General features: G+C 34.9%; 1 protein-coding gene across 3 annotated transcripts in view; it reads right to left on the reverse strand.

Annotated features, from left to right (window-relative positions):
- The window catches only part of LOC107084467 (glutamate receptor ionotropic, kainate 5-like), a 271,088-nt gene that overhangs the window by 114,574 nt on the left and 135,960 nt on the right, over window positions 1-20,554 (reverse strand). For all 3 annotated transcript variants that reach the window (XM_015374355.1, XM_015374353.1, XM_015374354.1), the window contains one exon: window positions 3,347-3,505. In XM_015374355.1, coding sequence (XP_015229841.1) covers window positions 3,347-3,455 — 109 coding nt within the window. In that variant the 5' untranslated portion in view covers window positions 3,456-3,505. The remainder of the gene's footprint in view (window positions 1-3,346; window positions 3,506-20,554) is intronic.

The following is a 20,554-nucleotide window of genomic DNA, read 5'->3' on the forward strand; positions in this document are numbered from 1 at the left end:
TGACCCAATTGCCATGGCATGGCAAGTTTCTCAATATAAGACCAAAATGGATTTGAACATAGGGCTGTTAAAATTGGGATTAGAAGATGTGTAGGATCTTATTTAGGGGACAGGAGTTTAAGGTCAATAACAAGGGTTTTCAGTTTCAAAAGTTAATCCGCTACTGTGGGATGATAAGAGGATGAGTAGAACTGGGTCATGATCTCAGAGTTCCACATGGGCCCTGGTGAGAATGATGAGGGAAAATCACAGAGCTACACTCTTATTTGAGTCTGCTGGAGTTTGTTTTGGCTTACGAATTATCAAACACAGACTTAAAACAAAATATTGTACAGAGGGAACAAGAAAAAAACGAATCTATTAATGAAGGAGCCAAAGAGAAGCCATTAGAGATTTTTAAACACAGAAACAAAACAAAGGCTTTATGCTAGAGTAATGGGAGGGATACACAAGTGGCAACACAGAACAACTGGGAGTAGAACAAGGGTGAAAAAAACAGAGGTGATCCAGAGGACACCTATGTTTTCAAAGGCGTCTTAATTGAAAAAAAATAGAGAACCATAAAACTGCAGCTATCAAACATTTTTGTAATGAAAATAATTGGAAATAATAATCCCTAAATGAATTAAGTCATTAAGATTTAAATGTGCTCCACAGGCATTTTGAAACCTTTTTTTTCCTAAATTATCCACATAAATGTAAGAAAAATTGCATTTTTTTCCCTTTTCTCTATCACAAATCTGCACAGTTATTTACATCTACATATCATCAGCTCCTATAGCCAGCTAAAAACTCTATTGTTTGTCTGTTTAACTGTGTTTCTTTTCTAGCCAGCCTACAGTAAATGAATGTACTGCTACCATAAACTATAGCCAGGGGTCATCAATTCTGGTCCATAAAGTTTTGTGGCCTTTTAAGATGTGTCTACTTCAACACACTTGAGTCAAAAAATCCGGGGTCGTACTCCTATCCTCAAGAATAAAAGCTATTTATCAATTTTCTCAAGTTTAAGAATCACTCCTGCTCCCTGAATATTTCAAAAGGTGTTTTTGCAGGTACGCGTTAGCACAAGAGGATGTTATTGAGGAGAGAGATATATTTAAGGAAGCTTTGGGAGCTGAAGACGTTTTGGATTTAACTACACACAGCTGATCAAATGGTTTTCTTCTGACAGAGCGGGTATAATTTGTGTTAATAACCTAATCAGGGAAATGTTTTTATTGATAACCACATGCAACAGAGCTTCATGCAGGAATTTAAAGCAATTATATTGCTCTAAGAGGAAATGGAGTATAAACTGTATTTCCATTACAGTTTCTCACAAAACAGTTACTGAAAACATCGGTTAGTCGTGGTCGTGTGTTACAAATGCATGGAGAAGACATAAATAACTAGTGGCCAGTCGGGACTGATACATGAACTTACAGCATGTCTGCGTGTTATCCAAAATAAACTCCTCTAAGCCCATTGTTGGGTATTTTTTTTCAATAGTCCTGCATATGACTGGTATAACGTCTCTGTTCTCTCTGATTCCAAAGTTAATGCTCTTAAATTAACCTCATAGTTAAAAAGGATAAAAATATCCATTTCTCCGTCTGTTTAAGAGCCAAACAAGTGTGCAGTACACATTATAAGAGAGGTCTGGAAAAACCATCCCATAAGAGAATAAAAGCTTTTAGCAATACTGAGAGATTCAAACAAACTGAGAGATTTTTTTTCTTATTTTAGGTGTTTTTCAGTAAGTCTACAAGATCTGTGCAATCTGGATGAAACACGGGGCCATCACACCCATCCATAAACACTTCCATTCAGCAATTGGTCAATTCAACATACTTAGAGCTGTCAAAGTTAAATCCTCGTTAACGCAATTTTGTTTTAGTGCCATTGATAGTTTTTATTACAGGTAATGCACACACTCTTTTGCCCTCATCTATGCTGTATTCTAACCATATTTTGTTTTCTGTTTCAACCCTTTTTACAAAAGATCAGAAGCTTTACCGCCATATATTCACCTCTCCAACTCAGCATGTGCAGAGCAGCTGTAGGCGCCCCTTGTCAGTGGCTGACAGGGAGAGAAACAGAAGAAACCTTTGGAGGTTTTTTTTTTTTTGACTGTTGTAGAAAACAAATATAGGAATGCATTGGTTTACATGCAGTTACTCAAAACATGAAATTGGATATATGTAAAAGCAACAGAGGTGGGAAATGATTCAACGTTCTGTGTCTGTGACACTGATCCATAACTAGGAAAAAAATATTTACTCTGAACAGCAGTGTTAGTCTGTTAGTCTAAAGTAATCTGTAGTAGTGCTGCAGACTTTGCTTATGATCAGGTCTTGCTTACAGTAAGGATCTTCCTCAGAAAAACAAAACGTTTGATGCCTATAGGGGTCAGTTTTCTTTTTAAAGTTGGAACTTTTTACATTTTTGGAGGTTTGAATTAAACAAAAATAAAAACTTAAGGAAAACAAGTCATTAGAAGATGCAGTCTACTTGGATCTCCACCTTCCTGACAGGCTGGCAGTGATAAGTGAAATTGGGGAGCACATTGTTCCACACAAGACCAATCATCACTGATGCACCCCAGGGATTTGTTCCCTCAGCGGGCCTGTCGGGCCTCCCTCCCTGAGACTGAATGTTTCAGAAGGAAATGGAACACATGGATGTGTTTTAAAAGGATCCTTTAGGTGGAATCTCAGTGGATTAAAGAGGGATTTAAAAATAAATTTGTTCATTTTTTTTTTAAGATAGCTATCTTAACTAACTTACTTTAAAGGCTTACTGAAAGATGAAAGTTATGTTATGACCATCTGGTTGTTAGAAGAACTGCCACTCCTGACTAACCAATAAAGTTTTTTAACAAGATATTAGTGGACATTGTTGATTAAAAACTCTCAGGACAGCCAGAAAAATACCTTTTTGACTTTGTTTAGGAAAAAAATCCCTATGCAAGAGTGGCAGTATGTTTCGCTCCTCTTGTAATGCCTGATAATATAACAGAGCAACCTCACCAGAGTGTTTGAGCAAACAGCCATTGAAGTATCCTGATGACTTTTTGCACAACTTAGCTTTCAGTTTCAATTCAATTCAGTTTTAGTTTTAATTCAACACAAACACACAAAATAATTTAATTATAGACAAAACCAATATTTTCTTTTCAAATACAAGATTTCAGTGCATGAACCTTCCTAATGAGTTTTCACATAAGGCATTTTATCAGTGTAGAACTGTGATTGAACAATTGGCAGCTAAACAATTTTAAGAGCTGTGTTGTGAAGTTTAGTTTTCTTTGCAAACTTAGAAATATAATACATTTTAGGAATCAAACATTTACGGATGTACTTACCCATTCGGACGGCGGATAGGGTGTTGGCTTTGCTGAAGAGATGAGGTGCCATAGTCAGCAGCAGGACGACGACATAAATCGACAGCAGCAGTGCTGGCAGAGCCTGCATCTTCCACTGCTCCTCATGGAGAATGGTCTGCTGGCTGCCTGTACTGCCACCTTCAAGACAAATGGATGAGCCATTACTACAGAGGTATATATCATAAATACTAGCACAGTGGAATGGCACATATTATTTAAGCAGTGACGTCACCCACTATTAAACACGATCAGTTATTAACAGTAAGGAATGTACAAAATTTGCCTTTAGAGATCCTTCTTCAAAATTAACCCAATCCTTGCCCTCCACTGATATGACTAATTGTTTAATGATAAAGAAAGACATAAAAAGTTGGAGAAAAACATTGAGAAAAGAAAAAATAATGGAATAATGGAAAACTTTTTAAGATCTTAGCTTTGTGCTTTGTAGCTTTTATTGGTTGAATCTATTATGAATGACCAAATCAGGAAATGTTTCGTCCCTGACTACTCAACTGCAAATACTGATGTTAAACATAAATTTGTATGCTTTGAAGCAAAACGTACTTTATGTTTTTCTACAAAAACGTCCACTTCTTGTGTAGGGGACAATCAGCTATAAGGCTGAAATAGGAAAAATACAATTTCTACAACTTATCTAATGTAAAGTTTATGGAAAAAATAGATATATTGGCAAAGTGAAAACACTGGACAACTTGGTTGAAATGTTAAGTTTTTTAAGTGAAAGTAGCAGCTACATCAACAATACACAAAGGTTAAGTAAAACATTTTGACTCATTTAACTTTGGGGTCTCATTGAATTTGCATCGACGATAAAAACAAATCCCATTTTCTTTGTTCTGTAAAAACTACCAATTACGAGCTGCTGAGCCTCCAAAATAGACCACGTTATCCACCATCCACTAAAACAATTTTTATCAGTCCAAAAGGGGAACAAGATAAATGAATAGCACAAGAAAATTAGAAAAAAAACAAGAAAGGACATGCAGAAGAATTACCGAAGAATACTTAGAAAAACACACACAGATTTTTAAATCATGTGGAGAAGCTTATGACAAAAAAACAAAAATGTGATCTAAGAGATGAAAAATAGGACAAGCAGAGATGCTACGGTGAGTAGTGTTGGTGAGATGAAAACTAACTCCAGGTAGAAAAAAAAAAAAAATAACAATAAATAATTAGGGTATTTCCTGTAGGAAACAATATCATGTGAGCAGGCAAACTGAGCTAGCGGGACCCTGCCGATACAAACCAGCATGTCAGCTCACTGCAGCAGCTCCAAGGCTAATCAAAGACTCAGCTCTATTAGCTTTTTTCAGGCCAATCTCATTTTACATTGGAGGCATTTAGTTAACAAACATTCACAGCAATTTACATAGAGCGTAGCAACGCAATAGGCCTTAAAGGCTCACTTTATCAACTTCACAAGTGAAGATTCTGTGGGTCACAGCAGCTGCAATAAAGACCAAAATTACTGCATATTCTCAAAAACAGACGACCTAACGTTGTGAAAGGTAGTTAATGAACATAGTTTAATTAAAGGGGTCATAGAATGATTATATAGGGTATTTGGTGCTGGTCCTTAAGGTCTCTGAATAGGGTGTGTAACATTGGTTGGGCTGAAAATGGCATATTTGCTGTTCTATGAGCCCAAAAGCAAGCCTGGTTAAAAGGCCTAAAATTAAACAGCAGGTTTTCTTCCTTTTATAAACCAACCAATAAGCGCACAGCTCATCTAAATATTCATGAGCATACCATAAAAGGAAGAAACCTCAGAGACCTTAAGGACCAGCACCAAAAAAACTATATAATCATTCTAAGACCCCTTTAAAGGAAGAAAATGCATATCTGTTATGCAAAGTTTTGGTGAAGGTTTTAAAAAGGCATAAGTTCAAACATATGTTTTCTGTAAATGTGTAAGCATCTCTTTCAAAAACTGAGAAAAAAAAACATAGCAGCCTCTAGATACATTTCTGTCATCACACAAACCTGTGATGCTAAAGACAAGCAGTCAAGCCAAACAATTTTTTCCAATATTTTTGTTTGCAAAATCGAATGCAATCCAGACAAAATATAATACCAACCACTAAACACATATATCACCACCAACATTTCTAGGTTGTAAAACCATATTGATGTCTTGAAAATTAAGTTGTTTTTCCTTAAAAAAAAAAAAGGTAAAATATCAGTATTCATTCTTTAAACCACTTTGGACTGTGCCATATGGGAAAAAAGCACATAAAAGACAGAAGCTTAACAAATTTAAAAACATCCAGATCGCTCTAAAATAACAAGACTCAAAAATGTCCATATCTATAATAAATTGAAGTCCTGCTGAGACTCCTGCTGACTTAGAATTGCAAGTTAAAACACCACTTGTTAGCTTTCACCTTTAAAGTTCAAATAACAGGGAGTTTTGATTGAGGGGCAAAAACAACAGTATTCCTCGATCCATAGCAGGCTTGTCATGAATAACATAATTATAATCTTAGAGTAGTAATGATGAATCAGTCACTGTAATTAAACTTCAATTACCAACAATTTACCATTTTTTGGATTGGCTCCAAGAGCTCACAGTAGAAAATGCCTTAAAATTATATTCAGTAGAAGAAATTAGTCAAATGTATGTTTAACTAAACTTAAAGTTAATACATAAATAATAACAAAGCTAAAAAGTTTTAAAAACAACCTTTGGAATATCCTCTTACTTATTCCTTTTCTCTGACTGTTATTTTGTTATCACAGCTACCCTAAAGGTTAAATCTTAAATTCAAATTTCCTGCTGCAGGAGTGACTCATTCTCACCTCACTGTTCAATTAAAACACAGATGACTTTGCAGACTTTTTGTCTCTTTTTTTCTAAAAACAATACCTAAAATAATGTTGCACTGTGTATAGCCAGTATTCATACAACTAGATATTTTTGAATATGGAAAAAATAATCCCATTAACATTCAATCTTTGTGTAAAAAAAAAAAAAAATCCATTTTGACATGGATTATTTGTAATAGTTACAGCAAAATCTTTGTGAGTGGTAAGGCCATATAGCTTCCTTGATCTCATCACAAGGTTATCTTCTCTCAGATGTAGTTAGCATGAAAGAAAAATGAAAACAGGGGCTTTCACCCAACAAAAGAGGAGTGATTTGAATTAAGCGCCTCATCTCTTGGGTAATGGACCTTAATGCACACCTAAATATAGGATTTTAGCTTTCTTTTCCTTCAGGGGATAAGGAGATTGTGTTTTGCACCAATAGCATCATGAAGTGCTGTGTTGCTGACTCAAGTCATAATAATGACATGGTAATCCTCCCATTTAGTTGAGAGGAAGGAGAGGGATTTCATTTCTGCATGTAATGCAAATCACTCTAATCAAAAGTAAATATATATATATAAGCCAGAAAGGAAAACTAAACCTTGGTCCTACTAAAGCTTTCTGCTGTTAAAACATGCTCTGGAAAGCACCAATCAAGGCATCAACATGCTAACAGAGAGAAGTCTGAACATTTTTGCATTGATATTTGGTGACCAATCCCTCTAAAATGGCAAGTAGGCACAAGCCATGGCAGTAAAATGTTTCACAGCACGTAGCAGCTGTCAAATATCCGTATTAAAGGATAAAGGACTTCCCTTAATTTGTCAGTCATGATACAGTTGTTTTGCTTTGTCCTTTGAAAAAAGCAGGTTAAATTTTGGACTGACGAGGGAGAAAAACCCACAAATTTGTATGATCTGAATCTTAACTGATTACATTTTAGCCAGCATATTGTGATTGTGGATTAGATGAAGATGGGGAGACGATGGCTTTATGATAAGACAAGACAATACAGGCTAAGAAAAATAACACAGTGCATTTAACATCTTCAATTTGCCAATCAGCTTTCAATGTAGAAAATAAAAGATCCCGTAAAGCCTGTCATTCAGTGAGAAGGGTTATAGAAGGAAAAATAAATCAATGTAGGTGGAAAATTTTCAAGGAAACTCAAAAAGAAAATTAGAAGACACCTTATTCTACAGATCATTAAGAATTTTTGCAAAAATAAGTGGCAATAAATGAACAGGGGAAAAAAAGAACCTGCTTTGGGAATTATCTTGAATGTTCATTAGATTTTTTTTTTCTTTACCTTTAATCTTAATAGTAAACTTGAATCTTTTATCGAATGCTATTTATGACATTTGCTTCAGTTACCGGCAAAATGAACTGCTTGAATAAAGCCTTATTCATTCCTAGGTTTTGTGTTCATTGTGCAAATCTATATATTGTCTCAGTAACTAGCTCAAGAGTTTACCTCGGTTATATTATTTTCTATAAACTTCTACCCAAAGTGTTGCCACATCAATCTAGCCTAAATTTATTTGAATATGAAAACCAGCAAAAACAAAATAAATAAATAAACAGATGTGTCAAGTAACAAAGTACTAATACCTTGTTACTGTAATTAAGTACATTTTTTAGGTATCTATACTTTAACTCCATTACTTATTTTTCTTCCAACTTCTGACTTCTACTCATTACATTTTCATACAAATATCTATACTTTTTATTCCTTATATTTTTAAAACAAACATTACTTGTTACTCTTGGCTTTGGTTTAAAGTTTATAAATATTTATTTCACGTCATGTGCGCCATCCAATGCAGATCATTGGCGCCATCCACATCTAGTGAAAACTTGTGTAATTGGATGGGTCACATATAATGCAAACACTCATTGGTTAGCTAAAGGAAATCATCAGAAGCAAGCAGGTGTTCTTCAAACTTTAAAGGTGAATTGTCTATGCCATGCTACAATGTTGGATTCGGAAAAAGATGTTGAAATGTCTGAAAGGTCGGACACAAGCGAGAGCGTATCTGGAGACGGAGACCAACAAGACCTCCCTCATCCTTGGCCCAATCTCAAAGAATTTTTTTGAAATAGTCGTAAAATTGAGCTTTCAATTCATATATTTTCATCTGGCTGTTTTTTTAAAGGTTACCTTATAATTTTACACTTTAAGTAGTTTTTAGAGCACATACTTTTTCACTTTTACTTGAGTAAAAAGGTCAAGTTGTTACTTCAACTTTTACCAGAGTGTTTTTAAACTGCAGTATCTATACTTCTACTTAAGTAACAAATGTGTGTACTTTTGACACCACTGTAAATAAATAAATTCACTGCTTTCAAGATGTTAATCTGTCCAAAATATTGATTAACAAACCCCTACTGTAAATCCAGATCTAACAAAAATGATGATCATGTAAATTTTATGTATTTGCTTAACAGCTGTCCTGCTCCTGAATGCCTCCTGACCCCCAATCCGCACCCCCCCCCAGAAAAACACACACAACACCAAACATCCTTTACACACTTTTCTCAGCTTTAGCTGTATATTATTTGCAATATGCTATTATCTGTCATTATTAATCCTGTATTATAACCCAGCTAATATATATAATCCATATCCTATCTTTCCTGTATAATCTGCTTATAGGTTCCATATTTATTCATTTTATAGCCTTTTACAATTACTCTCTGTTTATATAGCCTATACCATTTATAGTCCATGCATACATAGTCTCTGTACACATGTAAATAAATATTCATATCCTGTAGAGCACTTCTGGATAGATGCAAACTTCATTTTGTTGCTTTGTACTTGTGACAGTGTAATGACAAAAAAGTATAATTCTATTATGTTCTGTTCTTACTAAGGGACGAGGGTTACTGGAGAAAACGACAACTTTTTTTTATATGTTTTAGCTGAGAAAAAAATATTTTACATTTCTTTAACTTGTTAACCCTGTATTGCAAGGATTCTGTAAAAAATAAAATATAAAAAAAAGTTAAATACAAACCACTGGATTTTGTCTTCCAATTTTGAAGACATTTCGCTTCCCATCCAGGAAGCATTTTCAATTCAAAATGTCAGAATCAGCATTCATTTTCAAGCTTTATAAAGTGGCCAAACAAAGCCTTGTTTTGGCTTTTTTTATTTGTTAAAAAATGCAGTAGAAATAAATGATAGAGTTAATACTATGCTCTAAACGTCATTTTCCAAATTTTACGGTTGAAGCGCTTGTTAAATCTACTGAATTTTAACCATAAACACAGATTTTCTTTTCCTCGCAGTGTTGGACTGTGAGTTGGTATTAGTAAAATCCTAACTAGAGCTTCAATAGCTTACACGATAAGGAATGTTTGAAAAAAACTTAACTAAATGCTTTTTAATTAAGAATAAAAAAGGATTTATACAAAAATTTGCTGAAAGATATGAAGCCTAAATTAGAATGCAATTATAAATTCCTTATTTGCCATTTTATTCTGGACCATTATCCAAAGCACAATGAAAACTCAATCAATTTGTTAATGCCGTTAATATTTACATGTGCTTCTGTTCATTCACTTGTTGAACTACAGTACTCATATAGCAGTATATCACATCTTTAACATGCTAATGTGAAGCTAAACCTACAAATCCTTAATGGTTAAAGACACCTCTACGTTCTGAGCTCCTGGTGCCTTAACAGATTCTGTCTGAACAGCTGGTTTGATTAAACTGCAGTATTTGACACCAACGGATAAGAATTCGTTTCAGCATCAGATACACACCAGTTAATCAGATTAAGTCCCTTCTTTGAATTAGACAAAAAGGTCAGTAACTCAAAATTAAATTACATTTGTGCAAGTGGGTAACTGATTAGTGGCTCAGGTGCAATTTGTGTTGACATTAAGTTCTTTCATCCAAGAGATTATCAGGTTGTTTGTGTTGATAAAAAAGCAATCCAGTGCCATTTCCAAAGAGCGCGGCGCATGCATTGAAGAGGCCACCTGATACTATATTGATTAAGCATCTTACTCTGTCAGAGGTTTATGGATTCCACATTTGTGCAAAGATTTTTCCTTTTTTTAATCTGCAATGTCTTGTTAATGTTAGCCTTATTGGTCATAATACATTAATAATAATATGGATTTTGTTGATTTGTTTTTTTAAATGTATGCCTCATGAATTAAGAAAATAGAATTCAACTATTCTCAACAATTTTAAGTTATTGAAACAATCAAGAAAATAATGACAAAAAAATTACTGTAAGTCAATAATCACCAGATTGTCTATTCTGAATTGGTCAGTTGATAAGTCATCTTTACTTTTCCATTAGCAAAGTTACATGCCATAATAAGTTCATGATTGATTAACATTATATCTCAGACAATAATGAAAGAGACCATATAGTGATGCATTATGTATGATGATCAACCTGCTGTGATAAGATCATGTAAAATGGTGCATGATAATAGTGTTTAACACTGTTTTTTCATGATCATTTTCATCACATCACCCAGCTTGTCGATATGCACTCCTACCAGCAGAACATATGTGAAAAAAATCTTTAGGATTGATTTTCTGTATGCATGTTTTTTTAATTTGTGTTTTGTCATTATTGAATTGTAAGCATTACTACAGTCTGCTTTGTGGTATAAAAAACAAACTGCACCATGGAAACAGTTTGAAATCCTGAAGTAATTCTACACAGAAAGGGATGTTAATTCATCATCTGTGGGATTTGTTATCACAGATGCTGTTATGCTGTGGGGCAAAATAATACAACTCACCAGTACTTAATATTCAGAAGGCACTGCCTTTTATGTAGTAATTCAGTTAGCTTAACAGTATATAGGACTGCTAAACAATTAAAAATTATTTTTTATTATTTTGTATTGTATTTTATTAAAAATACAAACCAATGCACATTTGAATTGAGAAAGCTTCCTGGAGAGGTGGAGAAACGTCTTCAAATCTTGAAAACGAAGTCCAGTGGATATTTTTTTGAATTTTTCCGCAATGTATATGTCCAAAATAAATAATTGAAAATGTCCCAGATTCAAGAATTATACCATCACCCTAAGTCTATTGATAGTTTGCATAACTGTTTATTTCTTTTCTTTTTGTTGATAAAATGAACAAAATAGATAGCAACCATACAATGGGAATAAATGTTTTTTTTTTTCAGACTTTGGCAGGTTATGAGTTAGACTTCAACTTCCCCCACCAGCTGTAAATGTTCCCATTAGGCAAGGCACTTAACCCTTTTTTTTTTTAGATACATTTTTTTTTTTTTTTTTACTGGGAAGTTATAAGTTTGATTGAATAAATGATACTTAAATCTACTTTTTTCCCAGCATGACATTATTGACAATGATTCAGAGGAGTATCCAGTTATGTTAAATTGAGCTGAATTTTTTTTTTTCATCTGTCAAGATCTGAAAAAGACTTACAACTTTAATTTTCCTGCAGAAAATGTAAGCCTGTTTTGTGGTTGCCTTGACCCTGGATGCTTAAAAACCTGCACAAGCAACTAAATAATAAAAAAGCACAACTAAGTAGTGTCTGACCTGCTGTATCTTGAACTTACTACACAGAATACTTTTTGCAGAGTAATTTGAATGAAAAAAATTAAATTATTTAATTATGAGAGAAAATTCTGTAAATATCTAAAAGTATATACAGTATTAATATATATGCAGCTACTGTAGACAGATCAATTTGGTCCTCTAGATTTAATTTGCAAACTAAGAAATGGCTTGACTAAGTCTAAACTCATTCAATGATGATTTTTATTCATATTTAGAAAAACATGAATATGATGAAGAAACAATGACACAAGAAAAAATAGATGACCGAAAAAACCAAGGGCCTCTCTCAGCAGTGTGAAGGTGATAGATTGACCCCTGGATCTCCTCTGCCCCTGGGACTTGGATCAACTGGGCGAAAGCTCCGGAGGCAAGCCAGCAGGGAAAACAACCAAACTCCACTGTCAGCAAATATGGAGGAGATAGAAAATGGAATGATGGATGTGGAAATAAAAAAAGAGAGGATATTTAGGGTCAATTAGAGTGAGAGACATAGAGTTTAATCTGCAGGAGAAGCAGGTGGAGGTGAGGACAACATAGGAGCAAGGTGAGAGGATGGAGTGGGAAATGCAAATTAGAAAATTATTATTTGGGTAGAGGACAAAAAAAGGAAAGAGTCAAAGTTCCACACTTTTAAAAGGAAAAAGGATCTCAAAAGCTATCCATAGAAAAAGTGATGATCTAAATGGCAGATTTTGTAGTTTAAAAAAAACATTCAATTATATTTAATTCAAAAATATTTTAATGGGAAATTAAATGTTGCAGTTACTCAAAGGATGTTTTTGTTTTTTGGTTTTTATCGAGTTGTTGATGCCGAAGCAAACATTTTATCAACTCCAAAACTCTTGTCAGAAATGTGATGCAGATGTTTATATCTTCCAGCACTAATCAGTATTGATGACAATACCACACATAGAGGAGATTCAAATTTTCTCTGAGGGCATCCCAAATGTTTTACCTAGAAACTCTGAAACTGACAGCCACAAATCACAGACAGAAAGAAACAACATTAATCACTTTCACCTGTGTGGAAGACAGCTGGCAGCTCGTCTCTTACTCGTGATGTGTGACATTAACATCTGGAGCCTAGTCAGAAATAATGAATTAGCCTATTCATCTTGAAAGTCCTACTTATCAGAAACTTCTTTTTTCCCTGTAAGATAAAGTGATTGCCTACTTCTTTGTTTTATCCTGGCTTTAAACTTTTAACTGGGAAGAAAGTGATATCAATTCAATTTCGTATTCAATAAATTTGCCAGATATCTAAAATACTACCTTTGAATCCGTTTCAAACTGCACTAGAATATAGAATATCACACTTTATCCTGAACAGGATAAACAGGATTTTAGATACCTCAAAAACCTGAGAACAAGAAATATAAACATCAGGTAAACATTTCAGCAGAGGGTCACATTGGAGGCTGGAGCCATATGAAAGTCAATCTAGCATTTGAGCAGTTCTTCTGGGCCCTTCCTCCATAATCCAGGGGAATGATGAGGGGTAGGCCAAATCCAAAATAACAATTATTGTTTTTTAAAAGCAGGCTGCACAGGAATTTTCTGTCAGCCACGAATCTGTTCTTGCTTGCTTTACATGACAAATCCAATATTCCAAATTTGTTGGGCTTTTCCACCTTGAACCGAGTGTGCACATCCAAGATATTATCCCATCTCACATTTGAGTTCATCCACCGCAGCCAGCCTGAGTTCAATCGCACCCAGCATACGGCTCAGCTTACGGTCCTGCTCGTTCACGGCCTTTGTGAGGGCGTCAACCGCTGCCGGTAGCCGGATCAATGCCCAAATTGCCGCCTGCATTCTCTGTAATTGTGGATAAATCAGGTATCCTCCAAATCCAAACACGAGAAATCCGAGTATTAGAAATCCGAAAATCCATACATCTTCGATATCTTCCACTGACAACATTGTAAAACCTTCCAAGAGTCCATGGTGTATCCCACAAAGTATGTTCCGGCTGGACAGCAAGGGCCCCCTTTCCCCTGTCTTCCAGTTGAGATAAATTGATTATTACCATTCATAGACCAGCTGACCAGATCCATTGTTTGAATTCGGGTGATATGAAGAGAGGCCTCAGAAAAGACAAGACACAGCAAAGCAGGGACAGATCAGGGAGTTGCAGAGCAGCAGAAAAATGCAGGAAATAACTGCTGCTACCCTCTGGTTTAGGGGATTACGATCTGGATCATCACCAAAACTTAATGGAAGTTCCTTGGCATGAAGGACACCTTTGATAAAAATCTCATTAAAATCTTTCCATACATTTTCAAGTTATCCTGTTCACAGACAGACAGACCAACACACTTTCCTAAAAACATAACCTCCTTGGTGGTTAAGAATAAAGGTGTTAAACTCCACTGGTTTTATAAAAGTCAGGAGAATGTAGTTTTTAAGTAAAAAGAAAAGGGTGCTCTGATCCTTATTATTCCACTGAAAAGTAACTGCTGAAAAAAAAAAGTTCAATTTTATATTCTTATCCCTGCAGTTTTTACCAAATATCCTTAGAATAGCTTAATATTGCCTTTCAGTTGCTAGAAATGCCAGCACGAAAAACCCTGGAAAGCCTGGCCAGCTTCAAAGAGCTTTTAGTATCCCGCCATTATGCGGGGCGTTTTGCCACTCTGAACAAAAACTGAATATTTGAATAAAATTCTGATCCTTGTTTAATGACTGCACAGATTATTTTTTGAGGTCTACTTTCTAGCTTAAAAAAATACAGGCTAAGGTATTATGCTTAGGAAAGGCAGATACAATAAGTCCCAGATTTTATACATTATTACTTCTGTCTAGTTTATAAATGGATTAAAAGCCTTGGTATGGTTTTTATCCAAGGAAACAGTGCCCTAGAGAGCTATATCATGTCAAAATCATGGTGCATATTGGTTTGTTAAGCAGTGCTCTGTACAGAAAACCCCTTTTACTAGATTATTTTCACACTGTATAAGCTAAAAAACCAAAAAAACTGAATATTTTCACTTTCACAATAATAGAGAAACTCATGATCAAGCTTAAAAAAACAAACAAAAAAACTTCTATAAAAGGAAAAATCCAGGTGGGAAAAAAAAGCAAAGAAATCCCTTTAAAGATAAAAAAAAAATAAATAAGCATGACTTCAATAACGCTTAAAGACTTTCCATATTAGTTTACACTAATGACATTCTAACAGTTGCTAAAAACCAGCGATTATTCTTTCAAAGGTTTCATATTGTCTGAAATACAAAGAGTATTTATAAGATAAGATGATCATGCAGTCACAGTCCTAGATTTAAGAAAAAATAATCAGGCACTTATGAAGGAGATGTGGAATGTTAATAAAATGCAGCTATGCAGAAGATTATATACACAGCATATGTTTGTAGGATTGCCTAAAGTTATAAAGATTTGTGTGTGAGGTGTTGTTCATAATGAGTAAAAAGCATGATGGCCCATGCTTGATTTGCTGTTAAGTCCCACAACAGTATTTTGGAAGAAAACAGAGACTGTACTCTGCCTTACATAGGGATTACATTCTTACTCAAATATTTCTTCTGAGAGAGAAAAATGACTCAAACAACCAAATATAAACTCTGCTGTCTTTTTTGTGCAGAGAAAATGTTTCAATGTCAAATATTGACCTTCACTAAACAATGTAATAAGATACTCACAGACGAATGACAGCAGAGACAAAGGAAAGCTAAAACAAAATGAGAATTGGAGTGATAGAAAAAGATAACAAAAGGAAGAATGCGTCCAGAGCTGACAAGAAGTCATTTAGAAGAAGCATGTGATGCAGTACAGATATGACTTAATCTCTTGATAAAAACAACAATGTAAAGCTGGAAATGGGAGTGACTTAGGGCATAAATCACTGTGTATGCAGCATGATTTCTGCAGACTGTATGGAAGAGAAGAAAGTAGGTTGAAACACAGTGATTATGTCAGAAATCTTCTTTGAAAATCCAGACGTAAAACACAAAAAGAATAAAGAGGATTTTATTTCTGAAAACTCTCATCTGCCTGCACACCTGGAGTCAGAGTGGAAAGCACAGTGTAAAGCTCTACTAATCGCTTCTGTCACTGGAGACATGCTGCTCTCAGCGACACAGCAACCGCTAAACCAGTTTGGTCTGCTGGTTATAGAACAGGCTGATTCGGTTGTCTTGCATGAGAAAGGAAAAATGCTCTTGCAAAATGTGAATATTTATTAGAAACTAATGGAATTAGAAGCTGAGAAAAAAAAACAGTTATTGAAACTAAAACTCAGATCACCATTGATTTTTTTATAATTTTATTCTCCAGGTATATAAATGAGCTATAATTGTTTAGATCTGCTGACATCTTTGTCTATGGCAATTTATGGTTTTCTTTATTTAAAGCTAGGCCGCTTTAAATAAAAAAAAACAAAAAAAAACAGTTTTGAGCTGATATTAAATACACATAATGTCATACGGTATATTTTTATTGTTTTGAAAATGACACATCAGCACCTAAGTATTGGTCAAATCATTAAACAAATAGTTAAATGAGTTGAATTAAGTTGTAATTTTACTTGTTTCAGTACCTTTTCCCAAAAACTAAATTCCCTCATCAGTGTTAAATCATTTATCTCTAAGATCTAGCACCTATTAGTTCATTTGATTTAAGTGGTAAAAGAAGAGAAACTTAAAAATGCTGCAGTTCTCAGGAATTTGACTGGTCAGCAGCAACATCTTGCCTTTATCTTTTAAAATGTTTGCAGAGATACTTTTAACAAGTGGCTGTCTTTTTGAAAATCTAAACCTAAAAACCTGGTCTGTTCATTCACCCTCGGAAGCCTCAGAAGGACTGTTACAGAGATGCTGGTGGTATGTGGCTGTCCCTTCAAGGAACAGCAATGAAGAACTGGTTGTAAGCAGCAGAGGCCAATGAGAAGAAGTTGATAGATGACTGAATCTGACAGAGAGAACAGTAAAAGCCAACCTTAGACGACAAATCAAGCTCAATCTCCTTGTTGCAGACAGGATTAATCACTTGTCATTGACAACTCCCTTGGTGGAGGCAGTAATTGGAATATAGAAAATGGTATTTCAATAATTGGGTACAGGGATACGAACTTGAGGAGACTGACTCACCATAGTCTCCGATCTTATTACTTGCTCTCAAAACAGACAATAGTGCTTGGTGTACATTTGAACCGGTAAGGGAAGTTAGATATATTCTGATGCCATCAGCAACCAGAAAAATTTGACATACCTTTGTACCCAAGGTGTATAAAAAATTAGATGGCATTTTGCAATGCATAAAGATATTAACTGTGACTAAGACAATTACAAATTAACGTAATTGAATGTAAATATACATGTTTCATTCCTGTTTCTGAGCAAAAAAATTGGCCTTGATATAACTATTTATGGGATTCTCCAGTCATAAACGGAAGTATACATAGCAGAAAAACACAAACATAATTTGCATAAGTGAAAGACGATCGTCTATGTTCCTTAAGTCAATATGAAATCCATGTTATAGTAAAAAGTAAAGTAAAGACATTTCCAGGCTAAGCCTATTGTTGGATGATTGGAAACTTTCCAGCACTGCAGTAGAGAAAAAAGGAAAGAACAGACATGATGGAGAAAAAAAAAACAAAACGGAGAAAATGAAACAAAGCCTGAGTGTGAAAAGGAAGAGCAGAGTGTTGAACAGAAGGTTTGTCTCCTGTGGGATCGTTCACACCTAGAGTACAAGGTTCAGTATCCTCTGTGACTTCAGCTCCTCTGCAGGCCAACACCAACAGAGAGGAGAAATCAACCTCTGGAGGAGTGTCTGCAGAGATAAAACAGAGGAAAGCCAGGCAGCTCCAACAGGTTCCACACTGCGGAGGTGGGAGTCTGCCAGTAGAATAAATTAAATTGTGGATTCAAGCTTCCTTAAATTTGCTCATCCATGTTTTATTTAATAGTCATTTTGTTACCCTTCACATCCATAATTATACACAACTGAATAAAGAAATCCGGTTCAAATCCAAATTTGCTAAATTTGATCAAATCCACGACTGTTTCAGAGATCAGGCCTTTTATGAGTACTTTCGCCATTGCATTTTTGAGTGTTCTTACTAACTGGGTCTTAAGTAAATTTTTTACATGAGTGGTGGTTCGTTTTTAAACTATATAAAATATTGTTGGCAATAACTAAAGCTTGATTTTTTTTTTTGTTTTTGGAGAATTCTCCTTCACAGTCCCAATTGCAACCCAACCTCTTAACCCTCCTCCAACTCACTCTGAGTCTTTTTGCTTTGAGGGTCTCCCACATTACACCACACTCTAAAACAATTAGGCCTAAGTGGGAGAGGGCAGTAAGGCCCTCTAGAGCTAAGTCTGCATCTGTGCAGGTTCACTGACAACACTCTTTAAATGCAAACTACTTCTGTTGCATGTGAAAAAGACTTTAATGTGTACATTTCTGAATGTAAATTCTGTACTGCTACATATACATACATACATATATACTCTAGGCGACTGTCAATGAGCTTATTGACATTAAATAAAAATTGGATGCCTGTAACAGTTCAGGTAATTCACGCTAAAAGGGAATTTATAACTACATTTGTCCACAAATTTAGTGATGCCTAATTAAGTTAAATAATGCTGGTTAATCCGGACCCAACCTGAATTAAAACATTTATAAATTAGCACATGTTGTCCGGCGACAGTGTCTAACTTCACTTTCGCCGTTTCTCCTATTATTATGGTAAAGTTATCCAGAGCATCCGGCACCAGGCTGCACGTGATACAAATTAGCCAATGACCTGCTGTCAGTCTGGGTTGCTGCTGCGAGCTACTTTTAGACACAGCAGGAAAATCTGTGGCAAGCCGGGCGATGAGAAAGAAGGAGAAGATGATGTGAAAAAGAGAACAGAGAAAGTGTGGACTGCTGGAAGAACTGCGGTAAACTGGTGACAGAAAAGTGAAATGGCACGCTCAAAGATGACCCTGCACATTTTAAGTATGTTTGGCTCAACCTACTGCTGTGAAGCAGAATTCTCCACCATGACCATAATATTGATCCCGGCTCAACGAGCGTCTTGATATGTGCTTGAGAATGGCTTTAAGGCCATTCTAAACCAGTTTTAAAAGCCTTGCAGGGCAGCATAAAGCCCACTTCTCTCATTAAGCCATAAAATGAAAAAGAAACCAACGTTCACTTCGGGTAGTTTATAAAATATGTGAGTGAGGAAATTGTCTATATACCAAACTGAACGATTGTTGTTCTCTACTTAAAAAAAAAATATTTTATATATTTTTTTTATATTTCTTTATTTAAAAAGTCAATGTATAACATGGATGCATAAACGCCTCATTTTATTTCAGAGTTAAATTCTGTTTAAAGTAACAGATTGTAATTAAAAATGTCTCTGGACCTTTATAGGTTGAAGATTTTCTTTATTCGGACCCCGCTGATTTTTAATTGGTTACTCCTGGTCTAGAGCATTAGTGCAGATTAGTTGTTTCATTTCCAACTGAGGTTAATAAAAAGCCTCCCTTTATCTCGGAATCATACAATTCCTATGTTCTGAAGGGTTCATGTAAAGAGCTCATTCAAGAACTTCTCGGGACTCATTGTTGGTAACTAATTGGTCTGATGCAGGACATGTTTAAATACTTAAAAATGTAACAAATAAATGTCTCTTTGCATAATATACAAGTGGAAAGAAAATAATTTTGTTCCTTCCACTCCGGTGGTCAGAGAGCTTAGTGGTGCTGTTTGCATGGAAGCCTTGCTTCTGTCAATCTGCCCCAGAGCAGCTGTGGCTGTGATGCAACTAGCCACCATCAATGTGTGAATAGGTGTGTGAATGGGTGAATGACTAAATGTGTTGCGAAGTGCTTTGGACTTGATCAAATGTTATACAAGTACAGGCCATTTAACATTTTGCCAAAAACAGGTATGATCTTTACAGAGCCAAGAAACAGTCATCCGAAAGCTTCAGAAAAACACCTGAAATTAGCAGGAATGACTTCCTATTGGATAAAAGAATATGTTCCATGCAAGACCCCACTGTCTATGATAGAAGCATGTTGAATCATGTTTTATTTTCTGAATCACAGAAAGTGTATATACCGTCTGAAGGAAAAGCAGCATTACTAAAAAGCGCCAAAGAAACAGTAAATTTGTTTAGAGGTAAAAGCATCATTGTCTCAGGCTGACTTTACTAACAGTCTTCATATGTATAGAAGCATAACATTTGAGAAGTTTTTCAATAAGACAATAGTTTCAAACAAAAATTACAAATGGTTATAGATCTTTTGCATTTATGCATTCAAATCCTTAAAATCGTATAATTACACAAGCAAAAACCTTTGTCACACAAACAAGCAGTAATAAAGTACAAACCTTTAATAACCCCTCTGTTTAGAAGTTTACTACAAACAGGTTTGTCTTAACACAAAAAATGCTTGACAGAGTCAATCAATGATAATATTAACTGTAAAGTTATATTCAAGTTATTAAAAAAATGCATTCCAATCAATCTTGTTTGTCAGGTACTTTTAAATTACCTTTAAGCAGGTGTTAAACATACTTTCAACTTTGTCCACATTTTGTATTTACAGTGTTTTTTATTGGTCTTGTAACATTTTCTTATTTTAAATACCATGTTTTCATCAGCTATGAAAATATCTTCATAATTAACACAATTAAAGGCTTTTAAATATCAGTCTCTGCGGACCTACACTATGTAATGTGTTTCACTAAATTAACACAACTACTAACATCAGAATCAGAAATACTTTAATAATCGAAGAGGGAAAT

This window comes from Cyprinodon variegatus, unplaced genomic scaffold (assembly GCF_000732505.1).
Source record: "Cyprinodon variegatus isolate N-32 unplaced genomic scaffold, C_variegatus-1.0 Scaffold101, whole genome shotgun sequence".
Lineage (NCBI taxonomy): Eukaryota > Metazoa > Chordata > Actinopteri > Cyprinodontiformes > Cyprinodontidae > Cyprinodon > Cyprinodon variegatus.